At 43.2% G+C, this 27,578-nt stretch overlaps 3 protein-coding genes across 5 annotated transcripts; 1 reads left to right on the forward strand and 2 right to left on the reverse strand.

Moving 5' to 3' along the window:
- The first annotated feature begins 5,003 nt into the window (after positions 1 to 5,003).
- On the forward strand, positions 5,004 to 9,916 carry slc35g2a (solute carrier family 35 member G2a). The gene is made up of 2 exons (XM_058614600.1): positions 5,004 to 5,114; positions 8,529 to 9,916. Exon 2 carries the CDS (start codon positions 8,555 to 8,557, stop codon positions 9,914 to 9,916), a length of 1,362 nt encoding a protein of 453 aa, XP_058470583.1. The 5' UTR covers positions 5,004 to 5,114; positions 8,529 to 8,554.
- A 2,055-nt stretch (positions 9,917 to 11,971) lies between these two features.
- On the reverse strand, positions 11,972 to 13,891 carry LOC131444619 (pentraxin-related protein PTX3-like). Its single transcript, XM_058615130.1, has 2 exons — positions 13,624 to 13,891; positions 11,972 to 12,762 (listed from the first exon to the last, which is right to left on the reverse strand). Exons 1-2 carry the CDS (start codon positions 13,754 to 13,756, stop codon positions 12,119 to 12,121), a joined length of 777 nt encoding a protein of 258 aa, XP_058471113.1. The 5' UTR covers positions 13,757 to 13,891; the 3' UTR covers positions 11,972 to 12,118.
- Positions 13,892 to 14,614: 723 nt separating this feature from the next.
- LOC131444618 (endophilin-B1-like) lies at positions 14,615 to 27,557 on the reverse strand. 3 transcript variants are annotated; one of them, XM_058615129.1, is made up of 11 exons: positions 26,340 to 27,554; positions 26,111 to 26,252; positions 24,471 to 24,599; positions 24,168 to 24,301; positions 23,534 to 23,626; positions 23,114 to 23,197; positions 22,966 to 22,989; positions 22,165 to 22,254; positions 21,789 to 21,889; positions 20,837 to 21,124; positions 14,615 to 15,485 (listed from the first exon to the last, which is right to left on the reverse strand). In XM_058615129.1, the coding sequence occupies exons 1-11, from the start codon at positions 26,394 to 26,396 to the stop codon at positions 15,422 to 15,424; spliced, it is 1,206 nt and encodes a 401-aa protein (XP_058471112.1). In that variant the 5' UTR covers positions 26,397 to 27,554; the 3' UTR covers positions 14,615 to 15,421. The 3 variants fall into 3 exon arrangements, with proteins under 3 accessions (XP_058471112.1, XP_058471111.1, XP_058471110.1); XM_058615127.1 differs by lacking the exon at positions 14,615 to 15,485 and having other exon boundaries at positions 18,099 to 21,124; positions 26,340 to 27,556; XM_058615128.1 differs by lacking the exons at positions 14,615 to 15,485; positions 22,165 to 22,254 and having other exon boundaries at positions 18,098 to 21,124; positions 26,340 to 27,557.
- Between the last annotated feature and the right edge of the window lie 21 nt (positions 27,558 to 27,578).

Below are 27,578 nucleotides of genomic sequence, written 5' to 3' on the forward strand. Positions count from 1 at the left end.
TTTTTAATATTCAAACTTATGACAATGGTCTAAATGATAAACCATAAATAATAATAATAATAATTCACATTTCTATTGTCTTAGGTTCTACATTTATGAAGAAAGCAGCCAGAGATCAGCTGCAAACGAGCAACAATGGGGGCAAAGCAGGAATTGTGTTGCGTGTCCACTCAGTTTTGCAGGTCAAAGGTCAGCTTGCCAATTATCTGTTTGTCCTTTACCTCCTTAGTTTGCTTGTCAAGGGTCCTGTCCTTCATTAAAGCTGGGTAAGAGGAAAATCTGCTGTGTCATGGTGGACGCACCTGCACAGTAAACCTTCTTTTAGAGCAAATTGCAACGTGTACACGACTGCACGCTCAGTTAGTTTAGTCTACCTGCACTATAGTGAGGAAGTAGGAAGTAGGTCAGAGGAGTAGAAGCAGAGACACCAGCACTAAACTCTATGTGCACGTTTGACAACATAGGTCTTCTGATCTGCAGTAAAATTCATGTCATTTATATCATATACTCATATACCTCACACAGCCTGGCCCACAATAGTGACTTATGTATGAAGATGCATGTATATAACACATACATGAATCAATAACAGGTACTTAGGAGAGGGAAATAATGTAATTGTAATTTAAACAGCTTTAATTGCTGCAGGATTTCACAATAAATCATTTAACTCAATTACGCCAGTAACCAAAAAGGAATAGGCCAAAGCACGTGGCTTATTTCTGCCTGTCCTGCACAACACTATAGGAAAAACTATGCTTTTGTACATAAAACAATGCATTTAAATTTCATATTTTACATTTCAAACTGTTTTTGAACCACAAAAGAGTTGTACACAATTTCATTTCATCACTGAGCTCGTCCTGTAACTTTACCCCCAAAACTGACACACGTCTGTATTTATTTAACATTTGTTTTCAAACGTAAATAACCCTCGTAAATTATAATGTCCTTCTCTAAATTTAAAGAATGTCTGAATGCAAACAGGAAGTGTTTTATTCACCACACAAAAAAAACAACATCTCTTGTGTTTTAGAATAATACAATCTGTCTGAACAGCCTATGAAAAACTGATTAGTGGATTCCAGATATCCAACTTGTATTATTCTGATTTAATATACAATCAAACGTTCAAACAGGCAAAGATCAAACCACCACTTGTGTTTGGTTATTCTTTTATTTGGTGAATTTAAACATCACTGTTCTGTAGGAACAGTCTCAGCATCCAATAATAACTCACTGTCCGTGCACATGCCCGGGCTCATCTGTTCTCCTGCATGAGACTACACCTTGCTTTTTAAGTATGCATGGTGCAGTGCTGAGTTACGTAACCAACGGACGTCCACGCCGTTCCGTATCACAAATTCTGGGTCCATGCAAAACGTGGACACTCTGGGGTTCACACACACACACACACACACACACACACATGGATGCTCAGCATGCGGTATAACGGAATGCAGCAAAACTTTTCTCGGTAACCATGGAAACAGGGGCCGTCTGGTAAAGTCGCCGGCAGTGCAAACACTTTTAGACAGTCAAGGTAATCGCAGGTTATCGCCGCAGTCTTGTCAAAACCACACACAAACAAACTCAGTCTGTGGGGAAACACACGCTCACACACACACACATTTCAAGCCTTGATTTCATTCAAGCCGGAACACGTCATTGATTCAGGGATTAAATAAAGGCTTGTTTTATATTCTGGTGACCAACAGAGAGGCTGCGTTACGTCTGTGTGCCTCCTCTATTTTTAATTTCCTCTGACCTTGCATTGCATGATTTCCCCTCTAGCTGAATTTACCCACGTCATCCACTGACATCTCTCTCTTCTTACCCCCTGCACTGTGTCTTTTACCTCCCCCGGTCTGCGCTCACCCCTCCTCTCGGTGGATCTGCAAAATGTATGAGAGGTGGATCGGGGGGGGGGAGGAGAAGCATAACACTCTTGCAACGTCACCCGTTAAGCAGACAGTCGTCATCCGTCACATCCGCCTGACTCAGACGTACACACAGATGGTGAGGGTTGATTTCTGCTGCTGTATGTGTGTGCGTCATATGCCGCCATGCACGCATGCAGCCCACACTTCCCAATTCCTGACGGAGACCCTCACATGCACCCTGTCTTATCTCGGCCGGAGTGTTTCTCTATTGTTTTTCTGACTCCCTCGCCTCTCCCCCCGCCGCCACAGAGGCCCTCGGGTGATGAATGTGTCCTGTCCACGGCTGCGGTTCGGTTATTTCAGCTCTCATCAGTTCCTGCTGTATAATGAGAACAAGCATTCAAATGTCCAAGGGCTGGAGCTTTGAGTAATGGCATTCTGTTTACACTTCGTGAAACACCAAATCCACACAAACCTGAGTGATGGAAGCTCACCGCGGACCTGAATCTGTGTTTAAAAGCTGGTTATTTAGCATATGTGTTGCGTTAACTGTAAGACAATGGAAAATCGGTGTATGCGAAAGGTGATATTAAATGGACGGATGTCAAATTCAGCTGTGAAATTAGCTCTACAAGTCGTTTCATGGAGCAGAAGTGACACATTCTCGTTCACATCTGCTTGAATGAATCAGAAAAACCTTCCCACCTCCCACTGCTCTTCATCTCTCTATCCTCTCCCTCTTACCTCCCCCCCCGCTGACAGCTCAGCTCTGCGCCTCTTTAGCACATCATTATCACATGAAGTCACCATCTCCTCCCCTGGAGGCTACACGCAGCGCTCCAAATATGATGAACCCATTCCTTAAAATCTGGCTGCAGTGAAGCCGACTGGACTTACAGTAAGGTAGTGCTTTAAATAGCTGAGTCTGTAACCATGGAAACAGCAGTATATATCCCCGCACATCCTCCGAGAAAAGAGGCAAAAGCAAACGTGCGTGTAAGGTAGAGTAGGTACGGAAGGAAGAGGGAAGTATTTATATCGTTCTTTTCTTTTCTTGCCATTTTCATCAGCGGAGGCAGGAACTGGACCCTCAACCTCTCGGTTGAGAGACAACTGGCTCTACCACTGAGCCTCCATCACCCTAAAGGTTGAAGCAAATGTCCTTTAAAAAATTGTGTTTAATCATAACCTTATTTTCTTCAGTTGGTAAGAAATTAGTGACTGTGTCAGACAGAATCTGCGCTCCGGTCATGGAGGAAGTACTGAACAAATGTTTTTAATTCACTGATTCTAATGATTCAGTTACACTAACAACAACGTCACAGTCAGTTTCATGCAGCCGTGCAGTGATGACTCCGCCCACATTTTGTAGTGGAAAACCAACCTAAACCGTGCCATGCTGTGCCGTGCCGAGGCGACCTGGCACCATAGGTGGAAAAAGGGCTTAAGTTAACTATGCCGGTGGTAAATGCAACAACAAGGTCAAATATTGTCTGTATATATCTGTTCTTCCTTCATACATCATATTACATGAAAGCTGACATGCATGGACGTGGTGGCATAACAGTGAGACATGCACATCCTCTTCATTTACAAGATACAGTACATGGATTATTCCATATTTTGTGCACACTTGAGTCTCAGCGGAGGAGTCGGTCCACTGTGTGAACATGAGCGCAGCAGCCGGGGGGCGTGTTGTTAAACAGAGCGATGGTCAAACCTTACACCAGTGAGCCCGGGCCGCAGCTGGTAAAGGTTAATACAGCAGGAATTAAAGCAGAGAAATGCCAAACCAGTTACTGTCAGGTTGCAGAGAGGGGAAAGCAAGTGTGTGTGTGTGTGTAAAATCTGTGGCTCAAAGAAAAAGAAACAGAAGATAAAACACAGAGAGAAGCTACTTCAATGACTGACTTTTGCTGCACAAGCCTCTGTTCTTTCTTTCTCTCTGGACCCCAAACCACACAATCTGTGTCTTAGTTTTTGGCCCTGCTGTGACCTAGGCAACCTTTTCTTTATAGATATTAACTTAAGTGATTAGAGAGTTGTGTCTAATGCAAAGGTGGCTTGAAGGTGTCGTCGTTGGTGTGGCCACTCGATCTGTGCCAGAAACCCAATTTGTTCTACGCGCGTGCTGAGGTTCGGACACTTCCTGTTATGAAGGCTGTTTCCACAGGGTTCAACAGGAAGTAGCCGCACCTCACACCCGCACAGATGCACCTCGGCACGATGCGGCACGGCTGGACTCTACGCGGTTACGATTCCCGTATCAGTACTTTACTTTGGGATGATTGCCCCATACGCTTCCTCTAACTATCTTTGTTACTCGTCACTACCAAATAAAATCAGAAGAAGAAGAAGGAGAAGAGTTGGTATTATGGTCTATATTTATGTAGAGCTTTTCTAGTCTTGCTTTACGCAACCGTTTTCACCCACTCATGCGTTGCAGCACGGGGTCAAGTGGCTCAAGGACACATCTAGACGAGCAGGAATAGAACCCAAACCCTATAATACTATAAAAAAGAGTGACTTTATCGTCTATCAAAGTCATTTTTCTGGTAACACAATTGTACTTTTACTCAAGTTTCAAGTAACAAGAAATGTAAAGGCTTGGTTGTAGGGTTAGAGTTAGAATTGGGTTTAGGTTAAGTGCTGGTTAGGGTTAGGCATTTAGTTTTGATGGTTAAGGTTAAGGTTAAAGTTAAAGTTAAGGTAAGGGGCTAGGGAGTGCATTATGTCTATGAGTGTCCTCACTACAAATGCTGCACAAACGTGTGTGTGTGTTCACTGTCATATTCAGTTGCCTATATGTAATGATAATGCTGGTGTTCAGGACAGGGCTGTTTTACGCATGCTCAGACAATATGATTCTCTCTCCCTCTCTCTCTAACACACACCTATACTCTCTCTCTCTCCCCTCTGTGTCCAGGCTCAGGAGCATCGTCTGTGTCAGTGGTCAGAGAGTCACAGACGCGTGTGCAGTAGAAACACGCAGCGTGGTGGGTGCCGCAGGTGTCGGCAGCTCTTGCGTGTGTGGTGTGTGTGTGTGTCCTTGAGCGCACGCAGACTCCCGGTCATAGACTGCCGCAGGAGAAAGAGGAGGAGGAGGAGAGGGAGAGAGGAGCAGGAGGAACAAATGGCCCAGAGGAGGTGATGGAGCGCGTGACGGCGATGCTCGGTGAATGACTGAGGACCGAGAGTGAAGTTCAACCCTCCACGGGTTTGCGTAAAACGGTGAGTTGAGGCGGAGGACGCGTTGTTGGTGTATACTCTGTATTTCTGTCTTTCTTTCTTTTTTTACTACACTGGGATATAAATAACGCAGCCGGTGCTTCTATTGATGGGAGGAAATTGTGTAATAACACAGGTCACTAAATTGACAAAACCGTCTCATGACCACTCTCCAGTCCACGGGCGCACGGGAGCGCGCTTTTCTCCGTTGAAGACTTCATCCGTGGGTCACAGCGGGTTAGACTGTCACTGTAGGGTTATTTTAGTCAGATTATACACGCGCACAGACACTAAAATGACACATTGATAAGATGTAACACATGCGGCTGAACATGTGTGTGTGTAGATACACTGTGACGTCACTGGGGCACATCACTGACTAACACACATAACCTTGAGAATGACATATCCCCCTGAGACACACACACACACACACACACAGAAATTAATACATAAATAAAAATTAAAAAGTACATAAAATGCAACAGAAGGCTTGAGGACATCCACTCTGGACATGTTTCATTTGCCAGAATAACCTCACTCTACTGCACTGACTGTAAAGGTCTGGTAATGACTTTAAGGTGATGTAAGGTGTGGAAACAAGGTTTTGGGAGAGAGAGGCAGCAGCAGCAGCAGCAGCAGCAGCAGCATTGCAGAGGCAGGCTGTTTCCCTCATAACAGCATATTTTACCAAATGAGAGGAGACAGAGTGAAGGAATATCCAGATCCGATCAGATTTATTTTTTCCTCTTCGCGATTCAAAAAGCTCAGATCAGGTTTCCCGCTCATCTTTGAGATGTGAGATCCTCTCAAAACGGCATCAGTCAAATCTCATGGATGCATCCTTTAAAATATTAACACATTTTTTTATATTTCAGTCGAACCAGACTCACATCTCATGCTTATTCGCTTTACTTCAGTCAATAGAAGCATATTCCTCTTTTGGAATATTTGCTCCATGTTCATTCGGCCACTTTTCTGCAGCCTATTCTGTGTTTCATAATGTATGAGGTCTTTACCAGGAAGAAGCACATGCGAGCAGCAGCACTCCCACCATGACCCTCCTCACTCTGCTGCTGCTGCTGCTGCTGTGTAATCTGCAACACTTCAGTCTCTCTCAAACACGAGAGTCATGCTTCACATCTCCAGAGAAAAAAACCAAGGCAGCACATTTGCTATGTGCACGCGTGTAAAATGTCAAATACTACATTTTCTGACTGAAACATGTCTCACACGTTAGAATAACGGACTGTTTAATGGTTTTATTTTGAAGGTTTAGGATTTAGTAGCGCCAGGATCTGATGTGAGGTGTTTTATTTGGTTTAATAAAAAAACAAAAAAACAATCACACTTTCCTGTCTTTGAACTGATGCATTGACTTTCCAGGAAACCGATATGTACCCGTGTACTTTATACATGTAAATATAGCAACAGTCATTAATGAAACATGATGCTGCCACCATTTGAAATCAATGTGTAAGCACCACTAAGAGGTGGATCTGCCTATAACCGCCTGTTTTTCTACTTTAGTTCATCTCTTTATTCAGTGAAATGAATATGAGAAACCACAACAATAACCTGGAATATGGATTTCTTTTCTTAAAGATGTGTCTGAACAATAACACATGTTATTATTATTAATTATTTGCAACATTTGAAATGTAAAATGTCTTCCTAATGCAATAAAGACAATGACAGAAAAAGTGTGGAGTACTAATCAGTAACTCCAGGGAACAATCAGCGCACTACGCTCCATATGCTTCTGTTCTGTGTGAACGAAAATCACTTCGCGAGAAAATTCGTCGTCCCCCAGTTCCCCACAGTGAGCGGGTGAATGGCTGAGTGTTTTACAACCCACAAAATACAGCAGTGTATTATAGCCGTGTATAGCGCCCTGCACGGCCATAATGTTCTGCTGCAGAGAGCTCAAACGACGTTCTGGGTTAGTCATCCGTGGAACAGGACCTTGAAGAGAAAAGTTAGGAGATGGAGGATGAAGGGGGGGGGGAGGAGGGGGAGGCGGTGGTTGAGGAGAGGGAAGCACAAAATCCGAGCTGTTGAAATGTGTAAAATAATCAACGCATAGCGTTAGGGAGGGGTAGTGAAAGAGACTGCTGCTTATGTAACCGTCATTGACAACAGTCTCTAATGCCCGCTCCCCTCGGAGACTGTGGTTTCCGAAAAAAGACTGAATGGCAGGATAATGGCTTTGCTAATCTGCCATTATGGCTTTCCGCATGTTTATGCCGACGTGGGCTGAAATGTGAACAGAAGAGAAACCGACGAACTGCCGACATGCAGAGCTCTCCAATGTACACATGGAGAGCACATGGGAGGATGCGAGTCCCTGCTATTATTGTATCGGATATTAAAGATGCATGAGAGATACCGAGCGGCAGTTTCAGTACGACTTGTTCTGAGGGAGCGGGTAGAAGTCTATACTTAATCTATGTTTTAAAACGTTGAGTTTTGGGATTTGACCGCCGCCATGTTGCCAAGTTTATGTTGACTGTCAGATTTTACCATCTGTCGGCCTAGTGAAGAAGACGTGAAACTGATTGAGTCCATTAAGGTCAGCTGACCGCCTGACCTGGGTTGTCCCTATAAGACCAGGCTGAAGGTCAGAGGGGATCGGGCATAAATTGCCTTTAACTGTGAGGCTTCTTCTCTTTTCTGTTTTTAAATCTCTTCTAAAGACACATTTGTTTCCATTAGCTGTGTGAGTTGAACTTTTACTCATGTTGTTTTACTAATTGTGCGGGCGTTCTCACGTTTGGGTTGTTTTATTGTCCGTTTTATGCGCCGTACAGCACTTTGGTGCAACTCTGTTGTTTGAAATGTGCTTTATAAAGAAAGTTGGAGTGGATTAACTACTCAGGAAAATGTTTCCTCTGCTGCACTTCAAACCAAAAGTGTCCATTAGTTTGTAGTACGAGTGCGTTTAAGTGTTGGCTAGGTAACACTTAATACTACAGTACAGCAATCGCGTGGTGATCATTTGTAAAAGGGAAGAATATTACGGTAATACCATCTTATTTCTAAAGTAATCGCCAAATATGTGTGGGGCGATAAAGGAGGGATTCATTTCAACATTATATTAGGGTAATTAGCAGTTCTGTTTTAATGTGAAGGTAATTACACTGATGGTAGCCTCCAGTAATACTCATCACCAATCCAAATGACACGGTGTTATCGTGTTGTACTGTAGTGTCATGTAAAGTGCTACCATTGCCAACAGTGTTAGCAGCCAGATGAAGGTTTGCCACCTACTTTTATTATCTTGGATATTAAAGATGTCTGAGATTCCAAGCAGCATCTCAGAGGAACACACCGTGAGCCAGCACGCTCAGGAGGGCACGCGTAAAAATCTATATTTAGTCTTTGTGCCACTAAAAGTGTGCTCTCTTTTCCTCACAGGTGTCTGTATTCTCTGAAGTTTCAAAATGGAGTCCGCTCACCTCCTGGGCAGCGCTAAGAAGAGAGTAAAGATCCACCCTCACACCGTCACAGCCAAATACGCCACACACACACCATACTCTCCTCAGCCCGGGGTGCACACACACTTCCCTCAACCCGGGGACGAGGGCTACGACGATGCCCCGTCCTTTGAAGACTTTGGCTCCTTTCTGGAGGAGACGTCAGACAAGAAGCAGCTGACGGAGAGCAGGAAGTGGCCTCTGGCTCTGTTCAGCTCCAAAGACAAGGACAAGGATACAGCACAAAAACCTCTGGGTGCCGGCGGGGTGGATGGCAATGAGGGGGCAGCCAAAGCAGCAAAGGGGTCTGGGAAAGGGGTCGGGGAACAGCTTGCCAGTTTTGGCGAGGCATCCGTGTCGGCATCTCGCCTCACCTGGGTGGGGCTGCTCGGTGCTGCGGTGGCTCACGGCTGTTTGATTGTTCTGACCCGACTGGCCTCTGAACGCTTCAGCCTCGGCCCTCTGTTTCTACTCTTAGTTCGATCCATCGTCCAGCTCCTCTCTGTGGCTGTACCACTGCACAGAGGTGAGAACCCTTTTGGACCGGAGGGCTATCGTCTACGCCTGTTCTGCTACGGCATTGCTTATTCACTCTCCCTCTGCTGCGCCTACTCGTCCTTAACCTTCATCTCTCCTGGAGACGCCACCACGACCTGGCGCCTGGCAACCACAGCACTGTCGGCGACTCTGGCCTTTCTGCTCCTGGAGGAGAGGCTGGGGTTGGCTGATGGGATCACCATAGCGGCAGGGCTCTGTGGTTTGGGGCTTGTTCTACTTCCCACAGAAGATGAGAGCAACTCAAATTCACCAACTGACCCGGCCGTGTTCTGGAAAGGGGCTTTTGGCTGGTCACTTTCAGCACTTGCAGGACTGTGGATGGCCCTAGCGCTGGTCAGCTATCGCTCCCTGAAGGAGAGGGTGGGAGTGGGCACAGCTTTGTTCACAGTGAGCTGGACGAGCTGTCTGCTTGCCCCAGCCTCCCTGGTTCTCCTCCAGGAAGGATGGTCCTGGCCCATGAGTGCCCCAGCTTGGGGCCTGGTCCTGGGCCTGGTTGCCTGCTCGGCAGCAGCCTTCCTGGGGATGACGCACGCCCTCACACGACTCCACCCGGCGCTGGTGTCAGCCTCTCAGAGCCTGGAGGTACCTGTTGCGATGCTGCTGCATCTCGCCGTGCTGACTCTGTTCCCCACCGCGCCTGAGCTCGTCGGGAACGTGATGGTCATACTCAGCGTTGTTTGGCTGGTGGCCATGAAGCTGCTTCCCTCTCGAGGGGCCGGGCGGCGGCAGAGGGAGGAATATGAAGAGATTCTGGACTCGCCCATCAAATAAACACCTCCAGTTTGCTCTTTACACTTCCTCTGCTGCTCACTCCCTCCCTCCTTCATGAGATTGATTCCACTGTACAGAAGAGACTGCTTAATGATGACTGGAGCTGTATCTATTTTGTATTGTCGTCTTTGCTTTTGGGAAAGTGCCAATATTGTGTCGTCTGTTCTAGTGACTGTGTGATGTGACATTAAAATCTCGCTGATTGACCACAATGCAATCATGGCACCACTTGAAATCAAGAGCATTCAAATGTGTGTGTGTGTGTGCGTGTGTGTGTGTGTGCGTGTGTGAATCATAGAGTCTTTCAGTCTTTCAGTTGCAAAACCGCATCAGCGGAGAGAAACAACTCCCTTTTAACAGGAAGAAATCTCCAGACTCAAAGATGTGCAGCATCTGCCTAGACAGGTTGAGGTGAAAGGAAAAATGGGGGACAGAATGGGGGGGGGGGACTAGTAACATCTGTCAATCACACCGGTATCCACTCTGAAACTGGTGATGGACCATTAACGCCCCAAGAAAATGGATGTTTACTGGTGTTATGTATCAAGGGAGAAGAAGGCTAGTTTTCCAACAGACTTCTATTTGAGCGGAGTTCTTTTTGTAACCAGTAGTCGCCCCCTGGTGTTTAACTGCGACATCCACCCAACTTCCTAGGCTACGTCCATTTTAATATATAGTCTATGGTGTGTGTGTGTGTGTGTGAGTGCTGGCTACATTTCACAAGACTGTAATCACAGTCACTGTTAGCCGCCAGCCGAGGTCTGGCTCAGGATTTGGCTGCTGTTAAGACAGAGAGGGGGAGGGAGATAAACGGTGTAGATAGAGAGCAGATGATAGCATTGGCAGACACATAAGAAGAATCGGGGGGGGGAGAAAGTTCAGTGACGGCCAATGACAAAACAGGGATGAAAGGCAAAGAGCGGAAAGGATGGAAGCCAAGGCGGAGAGCGAGGCTGATAGTGGCTGTGTAGTCTGAGCAGCTGGCTGATAATCCCCCCAAAAAAAACCCCAGAACAAAACAAGTAATCACAGTTCTAAATGTAGATAATAACCATTGTGTCTAATAACCACCTGTCTGACACTGTCGACCTATCCTCCTCTATTTCCCTCATCATTAGCCTCCGTGTTGCTTTTCCCTCTCCAGGAAAAATGAATGAACAACAACACAACAAGCCTCCATTCACAGCACAGGACACAGACGGAGAGTCGAAACGAAAACAAGTGCCCCCGCACTCCACACACCAGTGTGGACACCATGGTGAAGCAGGTGGCGTAACAAGGCTGTGTGTGTGTGTGTGTGTGTGTGTGATGTTTTTGTTACTCTGGTATCATAGTGACATTTAAAGAAAAGGCCAGGGAAGAAAACACACACACACACACACACACACTTGACACCTCACCAGAAGAGTTGTAATAAAAGGTGCAAACACACCCACATACACAGGAAAGTACACTTAAATGGCTGAACTGGGGATAATATTCCTATTTCCTGACGTACAGGCTCAAGATTTTGCACTTAAACTAGATTTATTTGCACAAATACAAAGAAAAGCATTAGGAAATGTATAAATAAAAGCCAGAATATTGAACACAAACAAACATTAAGTTACATCGCAACGAAATAAAGTGTTTTCCAGTGTTCTCTGTCTGACTTTGTATGCAACAGTGGAAACTTCGAGCCACCCTGCGTGTGGTTTATAACAATAGATAATGTGTGTGTGTGGAGGTTGGAGGGCCGACCAGCAGGCGTTCATAAATCATAAAACACCCTGAACGTTGTCAGCTGTGGTGTCTGGGCGTTGCGACTCCTGGGGCAATTAATGAGAGGAAGAGACCTGCCTAGAATGAAACACCGTCTACAACCTCCGATCACCGAAGGTATTAACGGCACCTCACCACGACGACGACGCAAACACCGAGGCCGCGGCGTAAACGCTCATGCGAGCACATGCAGCGACTTGTAAGCTGGCGGCTCTGAAAATGACTTCACCGCTGCGTGGGAGGAGGGAGGCAACCTTTCCACAAAGTCTTTATTAATGAGGAGCCCACAGCATTTGTGTTACCCTTGATTTTATTTTATTGTTACCAAACATACACAAGCTTTAAAAAGATCCTTTACAGACAACATAATAAAAAAAAAGAAGGAAAAAGCAACGAGTATGTGCAAAACGTCAGTCTTTTGTTTTTCTCACTCAGGATTATTCAGTCTCCACTGTCCTTCCTCGATGTTCCCGCCTGCTCTATCACTCTGCTCAGCTGCAGGTGGACTCTCTGCAGCTCTGTTGCTATGGCAACCAGGGCTTTTTCCATTGTGGCCATGTCCATCGGCGACGTCACTTCCGGCTCCTTTGGGCCAGAGGACGACGGCGGCCTCGTCCCTAAGCCGAACGGTGGACTCAAACCTGCAGGTCTGGCTGTCGGCTGGTATCTCGTTCTACCGTCTGCTGGACCCGATGACACCGGCACTCTGTGGCTGAGACCTTTCTCCAGACGCTTCAGCCGAGAGTTCTCCTCATGACTGCTGTGCAGGAGCATGTGCAAAGTAGCATTCAGCCTCCTCTCCCTCTCCACTTCGCCCTGTGCGAGCTCCACCAAACCTCGCTGCAGCTTGAGGCTCGCCTGCTCCGCCTTTGCCTTGCACGCTGCCTCTATGCCGGGCAAGCACTGCTGGCACGTTCCCCGGGCCAGCCGTTCCACCTGGGACTTGACAGAGACCATTCCTCCACGGCACTGCTCCAAAGATTCCAGCAGCATGTTCTGCCTCATGTGCGAATCCTCCAGAGCGATGAAAAGCTTGTCCCAGCGGGAGAAATCCACAGCCGGGCAAGGTGTGCTCGCAGGATCCCCTGCAGACGACAACCACAGGGATGCATCACTCACACAGTATCTTTATAGGCCTTTAAATTTACAATAAAAACATTTGTAAGCATTTAAATCAGGCACCAATAAAATACCAGTAACGAGGTAGGGGAAGGGACAAAAAGTAGAAAGAAGGAGTTGTATTTTAGAGAAAATTAGAGATGAATAATGTTTACTTGACTGGGAAATTAAAGTAACATTTGGAAAATGTCCTTCTAAATCTAAATAAATAATGGTACACTGTATATATGCACTTAAAGAAACATAAAACATATAAAATGCATGACTTATGGCATCAATATAAAACAAGGATACAGATGATTTGGTAACACTTCTTTGGACAGACTACAGCATCTGAACATTTCCTCACAGTGACTGAAGTGTAACACAAAATAAATCCATCTGATAAATAACCGACTTTGAAGTAAAATGAGGAATTGCAGTTGAATAATCTTATATAATCATTCACAGTGCGACTCACGAGCTGTAACGTGTCAGAATTTCACCACACGCTCAACATTCAAATTTTAAATAATCCCAGCATAATGGTTTTGTCTTGATTTTTGAAAGTTAAAAAAACAAAAAAACAAAAGGGAGTCTGTTTAAACAAGTTACATTATTTCATTTAAATAAATTAGTTTGATCTGAGATATTGGTGTCTAATAGTAGCATCACTTAGACAAAAATGGACATTAAAAATTAATGGAAGTGGCCCAAGGATAAAGCCTTGTGGCACGCACCTTTCAAAACTATATCGAGGACTTTGCTTTTTTCACATTTTTCTTTTCCTTTTCAAACAAGCAGGAAGCAGGAAGAGCCAAAAAAAGGGACAAACAAACAACACTCACCCTCCTGCTGGTCCTCAGAGATTTCATTGTCGTAGTTGTACGGGTAGTCTTCGTACTGGATCCCGTTCATACACAAGCACGCAACCGCGAAGCCGAGCACGCACAGCGCATGCCAGGAGCTGAACACACGCATGATGAAGCTTCAGATGAATATTAGTGATATCTGTTCAAATCTTCAGCCAGTGTGTGGTTCTTTTTTTTCCCCCTCTCTAACCCCCGTTATGTCTCGGTGTGTCAAGATTTTCATTCTGAGGCAACTGTTGTGGGTGCAGACTTATAAACTCAGCAAGAGGAGAGGAGGAGGGAAGAAGTTGTGGAGGGTGGGACAGATGTCGGGGGTGCAGCGCAGGACGGGCCGGGCGGGCGGGTGGGGTGAGTAATGCCTCGGTGGAGGTAATATGTCATAAGTCGGACTGAGTGGGAAATGGGGGCATTGTGGGAGGGGGGGAATAAGGAGAATTACAGGGACACCTGGGGAAAAGGGAAAGAAGGAAGGGAGGAGTGAGAGGAAAAGATTTCTTTCATATATCATATTTGCTGTTTGATTTACTGATTGTATTTAAGATACCATCAAAATATTTTTGAAATACTTTGCTAAATTATCTTTTCTCAAATTGCCGTTTTGATTTGACAGTAACTAATCGTCCAGCTCAGACACACTTTAGTTGAAGGAAATAGAATATTGTTCTTTTCTTCTCCTGCATTTACACACAGTGAATACAGTGAAATACAATGAAATCATATAGATTTTATTCTGACGCCTCTATGGTAGGTGAAAATATAACAAATACATAAACTATTCCACTCTTATTTAGCAGTGGAATTTGTGCGGTGTGATTTCCAGTGTTCGCTAAAAGAAAGATGATGCTATTTCTTTATTTTTTTCAGCTTCAGAATAATAATTGGCTTTGGATCATTTTCTGTGAAGAACATTACAAAAGAAGAACCTGCATCAAGTGCAATTACTAATTAGCAACAGAAAGATTGATATTCATAACTGTGGTCCAACAGAAGTAAATGGTAAATATAAAAAAAAAAAAAATAATGTTTATATTACATATAACAGGGTTAAAGTAAACATCTTTTTCGAGCAGACCCATGAACTGGGTTACAGAAATATGAAATATGAACACCACACAAGGGTTAAATCATCTTTTTGTTTGCATTTGAGATTAAGGAGAGTTTCATAAAGGTGCAGCTTCAAACTGCATCAAAAATTCTGAATATAGAAAAAAACGGTATGAGGATAAAAATGCTAAAGCAGTAGCAAAAATGACTTCTTTACACTGAGAACCTATAAACCTGACTAGAATCATCTACAGCAGTGGTTCGAAAAAACCTTTATATCAAGTACCACCTGGTTAAATACTGAGCTCTTGAAGTATAACCACTATTATCATCAACGTTAAAATACAGTGACGTAAATCGACCGGGCAAAGGGACAACTTCTGGTCCATTTAGCTGTCGCTCATAAAATTCAGTAGCCAATCAGCAGGCAGCTTCCTAAGGCCCGACCCACAAAAAGTGTATATTTATTTATATTTCATTTGAAAATAAAGCTAGAGATGAGGTGACTAATTATTATTTTGGACAGTATTTCTGATTTTCCTCCAAGTACCACCAGAGGAAGCGCCAGTACCACTGAAGGTACAGGTGCCACAGGTTGAGAACCATGGCTCTAAAGTCCCTACAGAGTTGGAAACATGCCGCTATACCGCAGTCATCCAGAGCCGTGTTTACTTTCTTTCCACAGGACGTTTCACTCCACACACTCCCCTCTCCAGGTCGACGCGACTTTTTAACCTCTTTGCCGACGATCCAGTCCCTCCCTGATCCGTGGATCAACAGCAAATCTCCGTAACCTCAAAAAAAAAAAAAGAAAAAAGGTTGCGACACTTGCCGAGTCAGGATTATATCTGAAGCTTGCAGTGATTATGTTTTTATTACTTGAAATTAAACGTAGTTGCCAGAGCAACATTGTGAAATCTGGTTGTGACACTGTTGATTCGACATCTAGTGAAGATGATCCGCGGAGTCTGAGCGAGGACGAGGGACAAATGTCCTCTCACGGACGGAGCACTCACTCTGGGTTGACAGGTGTTGGGGGGGGGTTAAGCGGCAGAAGTGGGACGTGTCAAGGTCAAGAGGAAAAGCCTTGACCTTCCGTGTCTCTGTGGACCTCCAACACAGAGCGCCCAACAGCAGATGTCACCATGTCTGCCAGAGACAATGCCGCTCGTCTCTGTCTGACAGGCTATAATTGTAGCAGTGGGACAAACCCCGGGGAAGGAGCTGCTAGATTTATCTCAGGAAAAGAGAGAGAACCTGCAGCGGAAGAGTTTAGGGATGAAAACAAAGTCAGGAGGACATTATATTGTACGATGTTCGTTCATTAAAATGTGCATGAAATATTGTTGGCACATTTAAATGTATTTGTGGCTGTACTTATTCCAGGTGTCAGTTTCATTACTGAGTCTTTCTATGTTTAATCATGGTACATCAACCTGCCTAAGGCCTACAAATGGAGATGAGTTGTTCATTACCCCCTAGAACACAGAGCGTGAGGCTGCTTTTCCCCCATTACTATGTTTAGACGTCTATACAGAGATTATAAGAATTAGAAGGGATCCTTTTTTTAGCACAACCTCTAGGCAATAAACACACCTGAACAAAAAGTTCTAAAAACATTTGGAAATAGGTCAAAGTTCAACATTGGGCTGAACAAAAATTAAATAAAAAACGGTCTACTTTGTGATGTCTGCACAATTATCGCTACTAAATCATAGTAGGTCAATGGATTCATGTGTACTGTCCCTACTTTCAAAATAAAAGACTTTAAAATTGGCGTCCATCTCGGGCATTTCCACCTGAGTGGAAACACTTCATGTTGAGTGCAGACGTGACCTCTGTGCAAAGTTTCAAGAGTTTTTATGCACATTAACCCCCCTCGAAAATGACTGCAAAGCCACGGATATAATAATAATAATCTGAAGGATAACAATAGACTCCTCGCATGAATTCGTGCCAGGAGCCGTTTCCGGCCCCTAATACGACAAGTTAAAGGGGTTAAAATGAAGAAGATATTTCTGCTCATTCTTGTGTTCTGACTGTCGCTCTAATATCTGAACATTCAGGATTCAATTTCCTGTCCTCTTGTGTCTGTAGTTCAGTTGCACAGAGGACAACGTTTGATCCCAACGTCAGCGTCAGAGGAGCCGCCGTTTACCACCAGCACCTGTACACCACACACCACGCCTACTGTTTAGCTGTCACACGTAACATTCCCAGCTGACCATGAGGGGGGAGGAGTTAGAAAGAAGAAACAAAAAAAAAAAAAGAAAAGGAAAGGAAAAGATAAGACGGAGCGTGTTAGTTTAGTACATTTGTTTGTTTTCTGACTTGAATTAAAGGACGATTCCACAGTGCATTCAGCTCAAATAATGCATTTAAAACATAAATCCTATTTCTCGATTGAAATGTGGAGAACGCAGATTGGCGACATCTTTTTTTGGCATTTCAATCCAGGAGATCGTAGCACAGTACTTCATAAGTTAAGTGACTTCAAGCCGTAGTGGAAGTCACTTTTTTAAAATATTACTTATGACATTTACCGTACTAAAGTGTCACTAAAGCAGTTTACTGATATAAAACGCAATAAAACCACTGTGCTTAAGTGCTTTACAAAGCACTTTAAAACCGTTGGATTTGATTATATTATTATATTGACACAAACTCCTGGAGACTGAATCCACTGCATAAAGCCAATATAAAGCCATTCTGGGCAATTGACCAACATTTCTGGGCAAATTTATTTTCGAGATTATCGTTCAATCACAAGAATTTGGCAATGGCGTAGCCGCCTTTCTCACGTGTTTCCATCCTTGTTGGGACTCAAATGCACGTCGTATAAAACAGAATGACATAAAACAATATACTGTTATCAATCAAAAGAAAGAAGAACACAGATCTGTGTCCCCCCCCCCCCCGGGTACGGAGAAATGACTGAAATATGATTATCAGCTCTCTATATTGGGTTTCATAACTCACTCATCCAATCTGCAAAAACACCTTTCCAGCATGGTCTTCCTTCCTGCATCACACGACGACGAGAGATGGAGCCGCAGTAACTGCTGACAGAGACCGGATATGTTTAAAAATAAGCTGGAAACAAAACAAAAAAACCCCGCTCCGAATCAGCATCGAGGAGGATCTATTCTTGTTTGGCTGAGTCATCGAAAAAGCTGCGGGAATAAAAACACTATTTAATCTGTCTTTAAACACTGACTGCACCTCCTGTGGGGGGGGCGATATAGTGGCGCAGTATAAGTGTTTAGGATGTTATTGAACATCAGGGCCTCCTGAATTTACTGAGATCAATATCACATAACCTGCACTTCATCGATCCAATCTGGTTTTACAGCGTCTGGCAGGAGAGAGCGGTGTGTGTGTGTGGGGGGGGGGGGGGGGGCAAGTACACATGCAAGTGTTTCTAGAGTCGTGACATAAATATTGAGTTCTGTGGTTAACACAATTAATAAAAAGGGAAGCGTGCCAAGCATTACACCACATTAGAGGTGTGATGTGAAATTCAACTAGAAACTGGAACTAGAAACAATGAGATAGAGCTGAAACAATGAATCGAGTCTTAATCGATTACTAAATTAATCGACAGCTATTTTGATAATCGATTTATCGCTTTGAAGCTTTTTTCATGATTAAAACAAGATTTCCGATTGTTTAAGCTTCTGCAATGTGAGTATTTCCTTCATTTCTTCGCTCTGGATAACAAAGACATCATTAAACGTTCATCATTTTGGTTTGTGGACAAAACAAGACATTTGAGAACATGATCATTTCTTTTTTTTAAGGTTTTTCTTATATTTTATGGACCACACGATTAATCGAGAAAATAATCGACAGATTACCTGGTGTCAAGTCGTCTTCATCCACAAATACATACAGCAAGTGTCTGTTCTTATTAATACCGTATTCATATTTTGTTTTTATTCGCGCATCAGCGACAGTAGCGGGTAAAAGAGTCAGAGCAGCACCACCACCGTCGATGTGTATGAGAGTGAAAGAGAGAAGAAGAAGAGAGCGTTAGTGAATTTTTGGCTGTTTTGCTTCCCTGTCCAGGAGAAAAAGATCCTCACCAACCCGACTTCAACTTCAGTATTGTATTTTCGACCCCTAGTGTAGCAGCAGTTTGCAGTTTGGAGTAACTCTGCAGGCGCGGAAGTGCCAGCGAGTTCATTATTGGATGGGCAGTGCATCGAACAAAAACATAAACAGAGTATGTGGCGCACAAATGAAAATCCATATTCCATTGTTGTCAGGGAAGGCAATATTTCAATTTAACACGTTTCCTCAATCTCCTGATTTCCCTCCGTTAAAAACCTCTTAAGTTGTGAAGAGTCAGTTTTGGAATGTGGGTTAAATGAGGCGTTTATTTTTTGATGGTCGGTGAATAAGACAGGCTGCAGATTTCATCAAGGACATTAGAGAAACACCTCCGCCGCTGCAGAACAAAGTCAGAATCACACGGACTTGACGTCACTTTTGGCACACGGGACATTGAAAACTCTAACCTCACACTGACATCAGCAGCACAACAAACACCGGACGTGAATACGGCAACACCACGGACTCGCGCACACATCTTTGGACACATTCGGACAAACGCACGCACGGAGCATAGAGAGGTGAAGTGATTACGTCCATACAGGGCCAGTGCTACATTCATTCATGTTTCCATCCAGGCTCCCCAGAGTGAATCCACACCACAGTGGAGCAGTGCTGCCCCTCGCAAAGAAAATTAACAACATATGGACATGGAAACTTCTACCCGTTTGGTTTAATGGGAGCTTTCAGGGGGTAAAAGGGTAAGAGTGAGTTGATATGAACATGTGTCAGGAGGGGGAAACACCCAGAGAGGGAATGAGGAGGAACATTTATGCACCACGCTGCAGCATAAAGACCCGGTTCAGCCTGGTGTTTCGTCACCTCGCTGCACTCCACAACACGCACAAGTGACATGTTTTTTTTCTCGTGTGGAAAATGATCTCAACTAGTAGTCACACACACACACACACACGTTACTTTCTAAAAAGGTGTTAGGAGTGAGATGTGACACCGACACGTGAATTCATGTATTCACCGCAACAAACACTTACTTGGCACAAAGACTGAGTACGTTTTCCTTTGTAAATGAGTTACTTTTTCACCTTGCATAATGTTAAAAAATATAAAGTCAAGTTCACGGATAACGAGTGGCACTGCCACAGTACATGTCCGATCTGTTTCAGACATTAATACGATGAACAATCCTAAAAGCTACAATTATTAATGTGGCACTATAATCACGTTAAAAAAAAAAAAGCACGTTAACAACCACTTTGCAACATCTCCCCCTATGAGATGAGTTAGTTTCTATATTTGCTCTATTCCTCTGGAGTCAGTATTATCAGTTCTACTCGTAGACTGTGTATAAAAATGGAAAACAAATTGGACATGGTCTTCAGGTTTGTAAAGTAAGTTCGCAATTAGCCACCAGGGGGTGAAAGTCTATAGGGAAAAGGAGCTTCTCACTTGATTTATAGACATTTTCCTGAGGAGTTCGTGGTCTCCGTCGCTAGTTTCAGGTCTTCTTTACGTTCTAATTTGGGTGGGGAAAATAGTAAAGTTGGTATAGTTGCTTGCTTTAAGGTGATGTTTAACTAAAAAAAAATTCACATTCAAATCGCAAATCCTGAGGCTTCAAAACAGGAGTTTGTTTTGCAACCGGAAGACTTTTTCCATTTTAATATACAGTCTATTGTTCTACTTTATCAATAACCACGAGTGTTATTCTGCTACATCCCTGTGAAAGTCTCTGTCTGACTGCGACTCCTGCACGTCTTCTTCATTAATAACGAGCTGCTCGTTTGCCGTTTCAATAGACGCTTGGAGCTTATCAGCCACTGCACTGGTTGCCATGGTTTCACTAGACACTGCGTTTTCCATCTGAGATTCAGTCAGAGTTGCGCTCGGTTGTGAAGGTCGAGGGGACGGCGTTGTCATTTTATGACCCGCGTCATTGCTTATCGCAGCTGCAGAGCTGTTTTCCACCGCGTGGCCTGAAGCTGCGGCTTCAGCAGCTGCGAGCCGATCTGTCGTGTGATTGTCTGAATTTGATGTAGAGACGTAAACAGCTTGGGTGGCTGCAGAAAAGTACCTGCTCTTTTCACTTGAGTGGCCTTCATTGTTGTTGTTATTGTTGTTGTTGTTATTTGTCGTGTCCAGCAGCTGAGTGTGCACCGAGGAATCTGTGGTTGTCTTTCCATTTACGGACGGTGGATTCACGGTCCACGAGTCCTGGTTGAAATCTGGAAGGTGATGGACGACCAGGGGAAGTGAAGTAACCTGATTTGACCCACTGCGCTCTTTGACTACATGGTTGCTTGTTGGTGGCTGGTGACCGACTTCTGACAGCCAGTTATTAGAGCACAGCACTGCTGGAATACTACAAGGTGAAACAAAATAATACCAGGTGTCAGTGTCCATAGTTACTCATGAAAAAAACCAACTTTACTTTTTGGTTTCTGAGCCCAAATGTCATGAGTCTCTACTACAAATGCATCTTCCACTAACAATAGTCCAAGATGATTTGAAATTAAAAAGAATCCCATGTTTTATAGAATCCAACATAGGCTCTATATTAACTAATAAGAGACAAGTTAAAATAATAATTCTGTTACTTCTTTATCATTCTTTATGTAGATAAAAAGTGAAAACAGCATTGACATAAAACCATGATATAGTTTCCAAACAGCAACCTTTATATTTTAAAGGTCTGGTGTGTAAAATTTAGATGAAATTACCTTTATTTTGCGGAAAAGTGTTATTTTTAAAAGTGTAAAATTACCTGTTTTTCCTAACCCCAGCATTACTCTTTTATATTTAAATCAAGAGCCGGGTCAGCTCTACTGAGGCCGCAATTTTGGACCGCAATGTTTGTACAGTAGCCCACAATAGACAAACTAAAGGAGCTAACTGACATAGGCTCTCCAACAAACTTGGAAGGGACAGAGTGAGGTGAGGTGAGGGATATTCAGCGGCAACATGCAACTTCAAAAATAAACGCTGCTACATTTGACACACTGTAGGTTTAAGTGTTAAAGACAGACCTTGCCAGCTGTTTCTGAAGTTCCTGTGCATGTTGGTTGCACTGGTCAAAGTAACAAGCCTGAGCCTCCACAAAGTCCGTCAGGCTCCGCAAGTGGTTGGTCTGAGAAAAAACAAACAAAAACCAAAAACACGAGGCAGCCGGAACAATATTAAGTTTGGACCTTGCCTAAAAATACAGTATTAAAAAAAAGAAAAGTAGTAAAAGCACCATTAAGTAAACGCAAAACAGTATTGTTTGCATTTACTGTTTTAGAAGTTTAAAGTCGCTCTTATTTAGGGAAAATCACAGTAAAACTCAAACTGAGTAAATGACTCAACCAAAAAATGACACAATTTTCCCTCCAATTGTAAATGTTTGTGTTTTTGAGCACGTACGTGTGTGTTGCTGATTCCTTCCAGAGCCCGTCTTGTAATTTCTGACTGTCGATCAAACAGACTCTGACAGATACTCAGCTCCATCTCCGCCTACACACACACACACACACACACACACACAAAATCATCTTTTATGTTGTTTCACATTTTACCACCTCTTGAAAATTCCCCATTAATCCTGAAAGATTGAATCAAGCAAACATAAAAGAAAGAACTATTGCTGCAACAATCAGCACAAAAAATAAGGAAAGGTATTTGTGTTTGGTTGATTATTTCTTTGTTGTAAAAACGCTACTTGGCAATAAATCTTACACCGTTGGAAAGCCACGTTTGCAAGGAAAATGCATTTGTGGGTTGAGCAGCAGAGTTGAGCTTATTCTGCTATTGACTGTGTCATTTATTGGATTAGATGATTGACATGGGATTACCACTGGTTGCAGAATCTTTACTCGATATCTCTCTGCATTGAGATTGCCTCCAATGTAGATCAATCATCCAATCCAATAAACGACACCAAACAAGAGTCAGTAGCAGAATAAGCTGTTTTGGCAACTCAAATGCAATTTTCCTTAAAAATGTGACCCCATTTAAAAAGGGATATAAACAGGCGTTCCAACGGTATAAGATTTAATCCCAAGAAATATTGTTATAACAGAGAAATAATCCTTAAAACACACATTTCCTTACTTTATGTGCAAAGTGTATATTTATCACAACAGTCTGCAGTGGTAAAACACTCTCTCCATTACCGCATTGGGAATAAACCAGGAAGTTTATGTAGCACAGTGAGCATCAACTCACCTGAGAGATTTGCTGGGCCCAAATCTGTTAGAAGGAAAAAGACAAGATGAGATAAAGTCATTAACTCGGTGACCAAAGGAAAAAGTTCAGCAGTTTCTGTCCATCGTCCTCCTCCTCCTCCTCCTCCTCCCTGTGTACGACCACTGACCTTTAGCCACTTCACACGCAGGAAGCTGAACATGTAGGAGACATGAGACCTGTGGTCTTCGTCCAGTGGGTTTGCATTTAGGCTCTGATTAAAAAGACAGAAAAGAAGCGGCGCTAACTTACAGTCAGTGAAGCGGTGAATCATTTTCAAGCATTCCGTGACTACGTTCTCCAAAATCCTTGAACACTTTTTTTTTTCCATTTATCCAACACAAAACGATGAACATTCAAAACTCAATGATGCATTGGTGTGATGGTGTGTTTTGTTGATCTGAGGGACTTCTGGAGGCGATGTGAATAGTATGAAGAGTTTTGAAAAAGCGGCTTTTAGTACCCGACCGATGCTCGTCACGTATTCGAGGGCTACGTTTTGAAATGAGAGAAGGTCAAGAAAGACGCCGTCACTGTGACTGTGACTCACTCTGTCCTCTCGCTCAGCCTCATGGGCTTTCCTCAGCCTGGATTTAGCGATGTCCAAGTCCAGACGCCTGTTCAGCAACATCCTGCGCTCGTCCTATGAGCAAACACAGAAACACTCTTAGAGAGAGATAATGATACTTGGCAAGATGGAAAGCTTTATTATCATTATATAATATAATGCTGTACCTGCTATAAATCAGGGCTGCAACGACTCTTCGATTATTACTCGATAACAAAATATTCAACAATTTCCATAATCGATTCATGTGTTTTTCTCAATATTTAAAACCAGTTTCTCTGATTTTTCAGCTTAAAACAAAGAAATCATTCAAATTGAATCATTTTGGTTTGTGGACAAAATAAGACATCCTTATTTCCAGGTTTGGTAAACATTGATCAACATTCTTCAACATTTTCTGATTTTTACGAACCAACGAGTACTCAATTAATTGAGAAAATAATTGACAAATGAATCAATTATGAAAGTTTCACATAATAAAGAAATTAATAAAACAGGTTTCATTTCATTTTTCTTTTTTTGACAAACAACTAAACGATTCTTCGAGAAAATAGCCGAATTATGAAAATAATTATTGGGTTATGGGTGTGTGTGTGTTAACGTTAGTGTATTTTACTTGTATGGCTCTATATTCCCCCTCAGTGTAACTCCGCAGAGGGCTGAGAAAGTGGATGTTGGTGCTTTGGACAAACTTCCGCTCTTCATCGCTGAGCTGCTTCTGAACTTCTCCACACCTGAGCAAAGCGGCTCCTACACACAACACACACTGCGGTTTAAACAGAATACACACTGACAACATGTCAGCATGTCCACAGAAAGTAATACAGCTAATAGACGTGATTATGTAGTTATCACGCACATTTCTTTCACCCAGCAAAGTATTCATTGATGTGTAAATAGAAGAGTATTTTAAATTCACCATAGGGTGTGGTGGATCCAATCTCTAGTCCAGCCTGGGTCATTTCATTTCCTAGAAGCTCATTGGCACGAGGTCTTGGTGGGACGCTCCATTCCAGATGCTCATACAGCCGATCCTCCAACCGTGCTCCTGTTCACCAGGAGGAGGAGGACGACAAGAGTGTTCATAACTGATTAATTTCACCGAGCATTGTTGTTGTTGTTGTTCAAGCTCTTCCTTGTCAACAATCAAAACAACACTTTGAGGTTGAACAACAAGGTACAGGACCATTTTATGGCAAATATATATACTCTTTAAAAAGGTAAAAAAAAAAAGGATTAAAGCACCTGTATGCGGTATTTATCAACAGACATTTAACACAACGTTGATTATTTTGTTTTCAATGATTAATTATCACCTTAAAATGAAGATCTGTTGTGTTTTGTTACCTTAGAATGAGCCTTTTATATTAGATAGGAAGAAGGACCTTATACACCCGATCTACCATGATTGTAGAGTGGCCCAGGATGGACAAACCAAGGCTTTCAATGTTTTTTATGATACCTGAAAGCCACTGTAGTTGGACTGCGGAAAGCCATTGAGTTGGCTGCAATATAACACTTTACAGCTAGATGCCACTAAATTGGTCCTTTGATTAATGGTCATTAAATCAATTGTTAACTGCAGCCACAGAGAGTAAATGTGCAACTAAAGCACAGTCCAATTTGCATTGGCTTCAACTACTCCAAATACTTTTTAAATAGTTCAAACACAGTACTGCCTGCTACTTGGACAAGCATTGAAAATTGAAAGTTGTAGGTATTTTTGCCATAAATCCATGCATAAAAGCTAAAGCTACAGTAAACAAAAAACTGATTCCGCAGAACTTATCGGTCAATAGATGAACAACATACAAGGTCTTTCATTACTTGTGGCAGCTGCATGGTCTCCACCTTATTGGACAGATTATAGATCACATCCACTCATAATTCCATTAGCTGAGGCAATTGGATTCAGCCAGGCCAAAAAACAGAACAGGACACAAGCAGTGGAAGCAAAGGACACACAGGAGACATATTAACAGTGGGAGAGCTCATAAATCTGAAGTGCTGGCTCCCACGTGCACAGATTCATAACCACTGTTCAGTGGTTTTGCAAAGAAAATCATTATTATCATGATAGACTTGATGGTAATTGCCACAAGAGGCAATGGTTTGGTGAAGCTGGTGTGCTTATTAGGCTGTTAATTATGCAACAGCACAGGAATATACACAAGCACACTCACTGGATATTTCTTTATGTATTAGGTATGTGTAACTCATACTGTGTCCAGTGTGGACAAGTGTTGGCATGTTGTTCTCCTCTGACCTTATTTGCCCAGAGAACTGCCACTCACCGCATTTTTTATTCTTTGCTCCCTGTGAAAGTGTTTGAAAATCCCTGGGGATCAGCAGTGCCTGAACTACTCACACCAGCCTGGCTGGCAACCAGGTCACGTTCAAGAACACTTGTATCCCCCTTTCTTCATCTCTCTTATGCTGGGTTTGAAATTCTTGCTGCCAAGTTATTATGAAACGTCAACAATAGTCACTGATCACATGGCACAAATCTTATTTTAACCTAAAGACAAACGGAAAATGAACAGAGCAGGTGTCTCTCACCGGGGTTAGGCAGCAGTAACACTTCAGTCTGAGAGATTATCTTGTCCGTGCAGGTCTTGGTGGCTTCAGCTCGGGTCAGAAGCTCCTCTAGACCCGGGTACAGCTCTGTCCTCCCCGCCTGACCCAGGCTCTCACCGGTGAACTGGAGTGGATTAAGAGAACAGAGCGATTCATTAAGGAGGTTTCATAAGACATCATCAAATTAAGTCATTTCTGTGTGTGTTTATACCTGAATAGCTCGGTTGATGAACTGACCCGCATCCACAGCTAACCGTGTCAGATCCATGGCAACGTCCCCCAAGGTCGCGCGCTGGTCCCCCGGTGTTTCTGAACACGGCTTTAACGGCTGAAGTGAAGTGAGGCTATAAATATTATAAATAGCCCAGCACAAATCTCGGCATGGCCGCAACAACCTGTTCGCTCGGATTACTGTTCGTTAAAATTTAACTGCCGACGAAATTCAGAGCACACGAGTGCAAACACCTGCGTGTTTATTTTGCTAGTTTATCCTCCCGCCGCTACCATGTAGAGTCAAGCTAGTTTTATTTACTACCGGTTTATTGCCTCCGTCCGGTCCGTGCACACTTTACTCTACCGCCGCAAACGCATAACAATTAGATAGTTTCACGGAAAGCATTAGACAGCTAATTAATTAGCCATACTAAATATCGCGATGTATAAATATATTATAATACATTATACTCGTACACTGACCTAGACCTCCTTGAAGTTGACGACTATTTTCCGGATGCACATTTACTTTCAAAATAAAAGCATAATCTCAACAACCTACGCAACTAAACAGAGACCAAAACAAAAATAATCTGGCAGCAAAATACGATCAAACGTTGAGTATAATAAAAATATAGAGCTACAAAACAGACTTTACCGAGCTGTCAAGTCTTAAAATACAAAATAATGAATTCATAAATGTGTTTGTCATGTCAACACACTATGCTCCAAACTACTCTTTCCAGACAAATCCGTTGCCAGTTGTGTCCCTACAGGGAAACGCCAGAGCAATGATGCAAAGATGATCCTGCTGCACATGTGCAAGACAAGAGGAGGACACAGTCAGTCATACTCCGAAAAGGCAAGTATCCAGTCAGTTTAACCTTGGAACGCTCTGATTTGAAACCAGTATTGACAGTCTCTATCCAAAAGCAAGTACAAATAGCAGCCAAGCATTGACAAAAAGGAGAAAGATAATGATCATACATACAGCGACCTTTTGAGTGTCTGAACTCATGACTGAAAAACAAAAAAAAATAATGCTCCAATGCTCGAAGACAATCCACTTCCCTTGTTTTTTTTTTACTTGTATCCCCACCCAGTGATCTTCAGCCTCTCAACACTGTCCCAATTGGTTCTTGTCTGAAAAACATGAGCGGATTGGACCATTGAGCGTGTGCAAGAGAGCGAGGAGAGAGGATTAAAGCAACCAGTATGTCAGTCTGCTTCAGTGAGT

The sequence above is a fragment of the Solea solea genome, chromosome 18, assembly GCF_958295425.1.
Source record: "Solea solea chromosome 18, fSolSol10.1, whole genome shotgun sequence".
In the NCBI taxonomy this organism is placed as follows: domain Eukaryota; kingdom Metazoa; phylum Chordata; class Actinopteri; order Pleuronectiformes; family Soleidae; genus Solea; species Solea solea.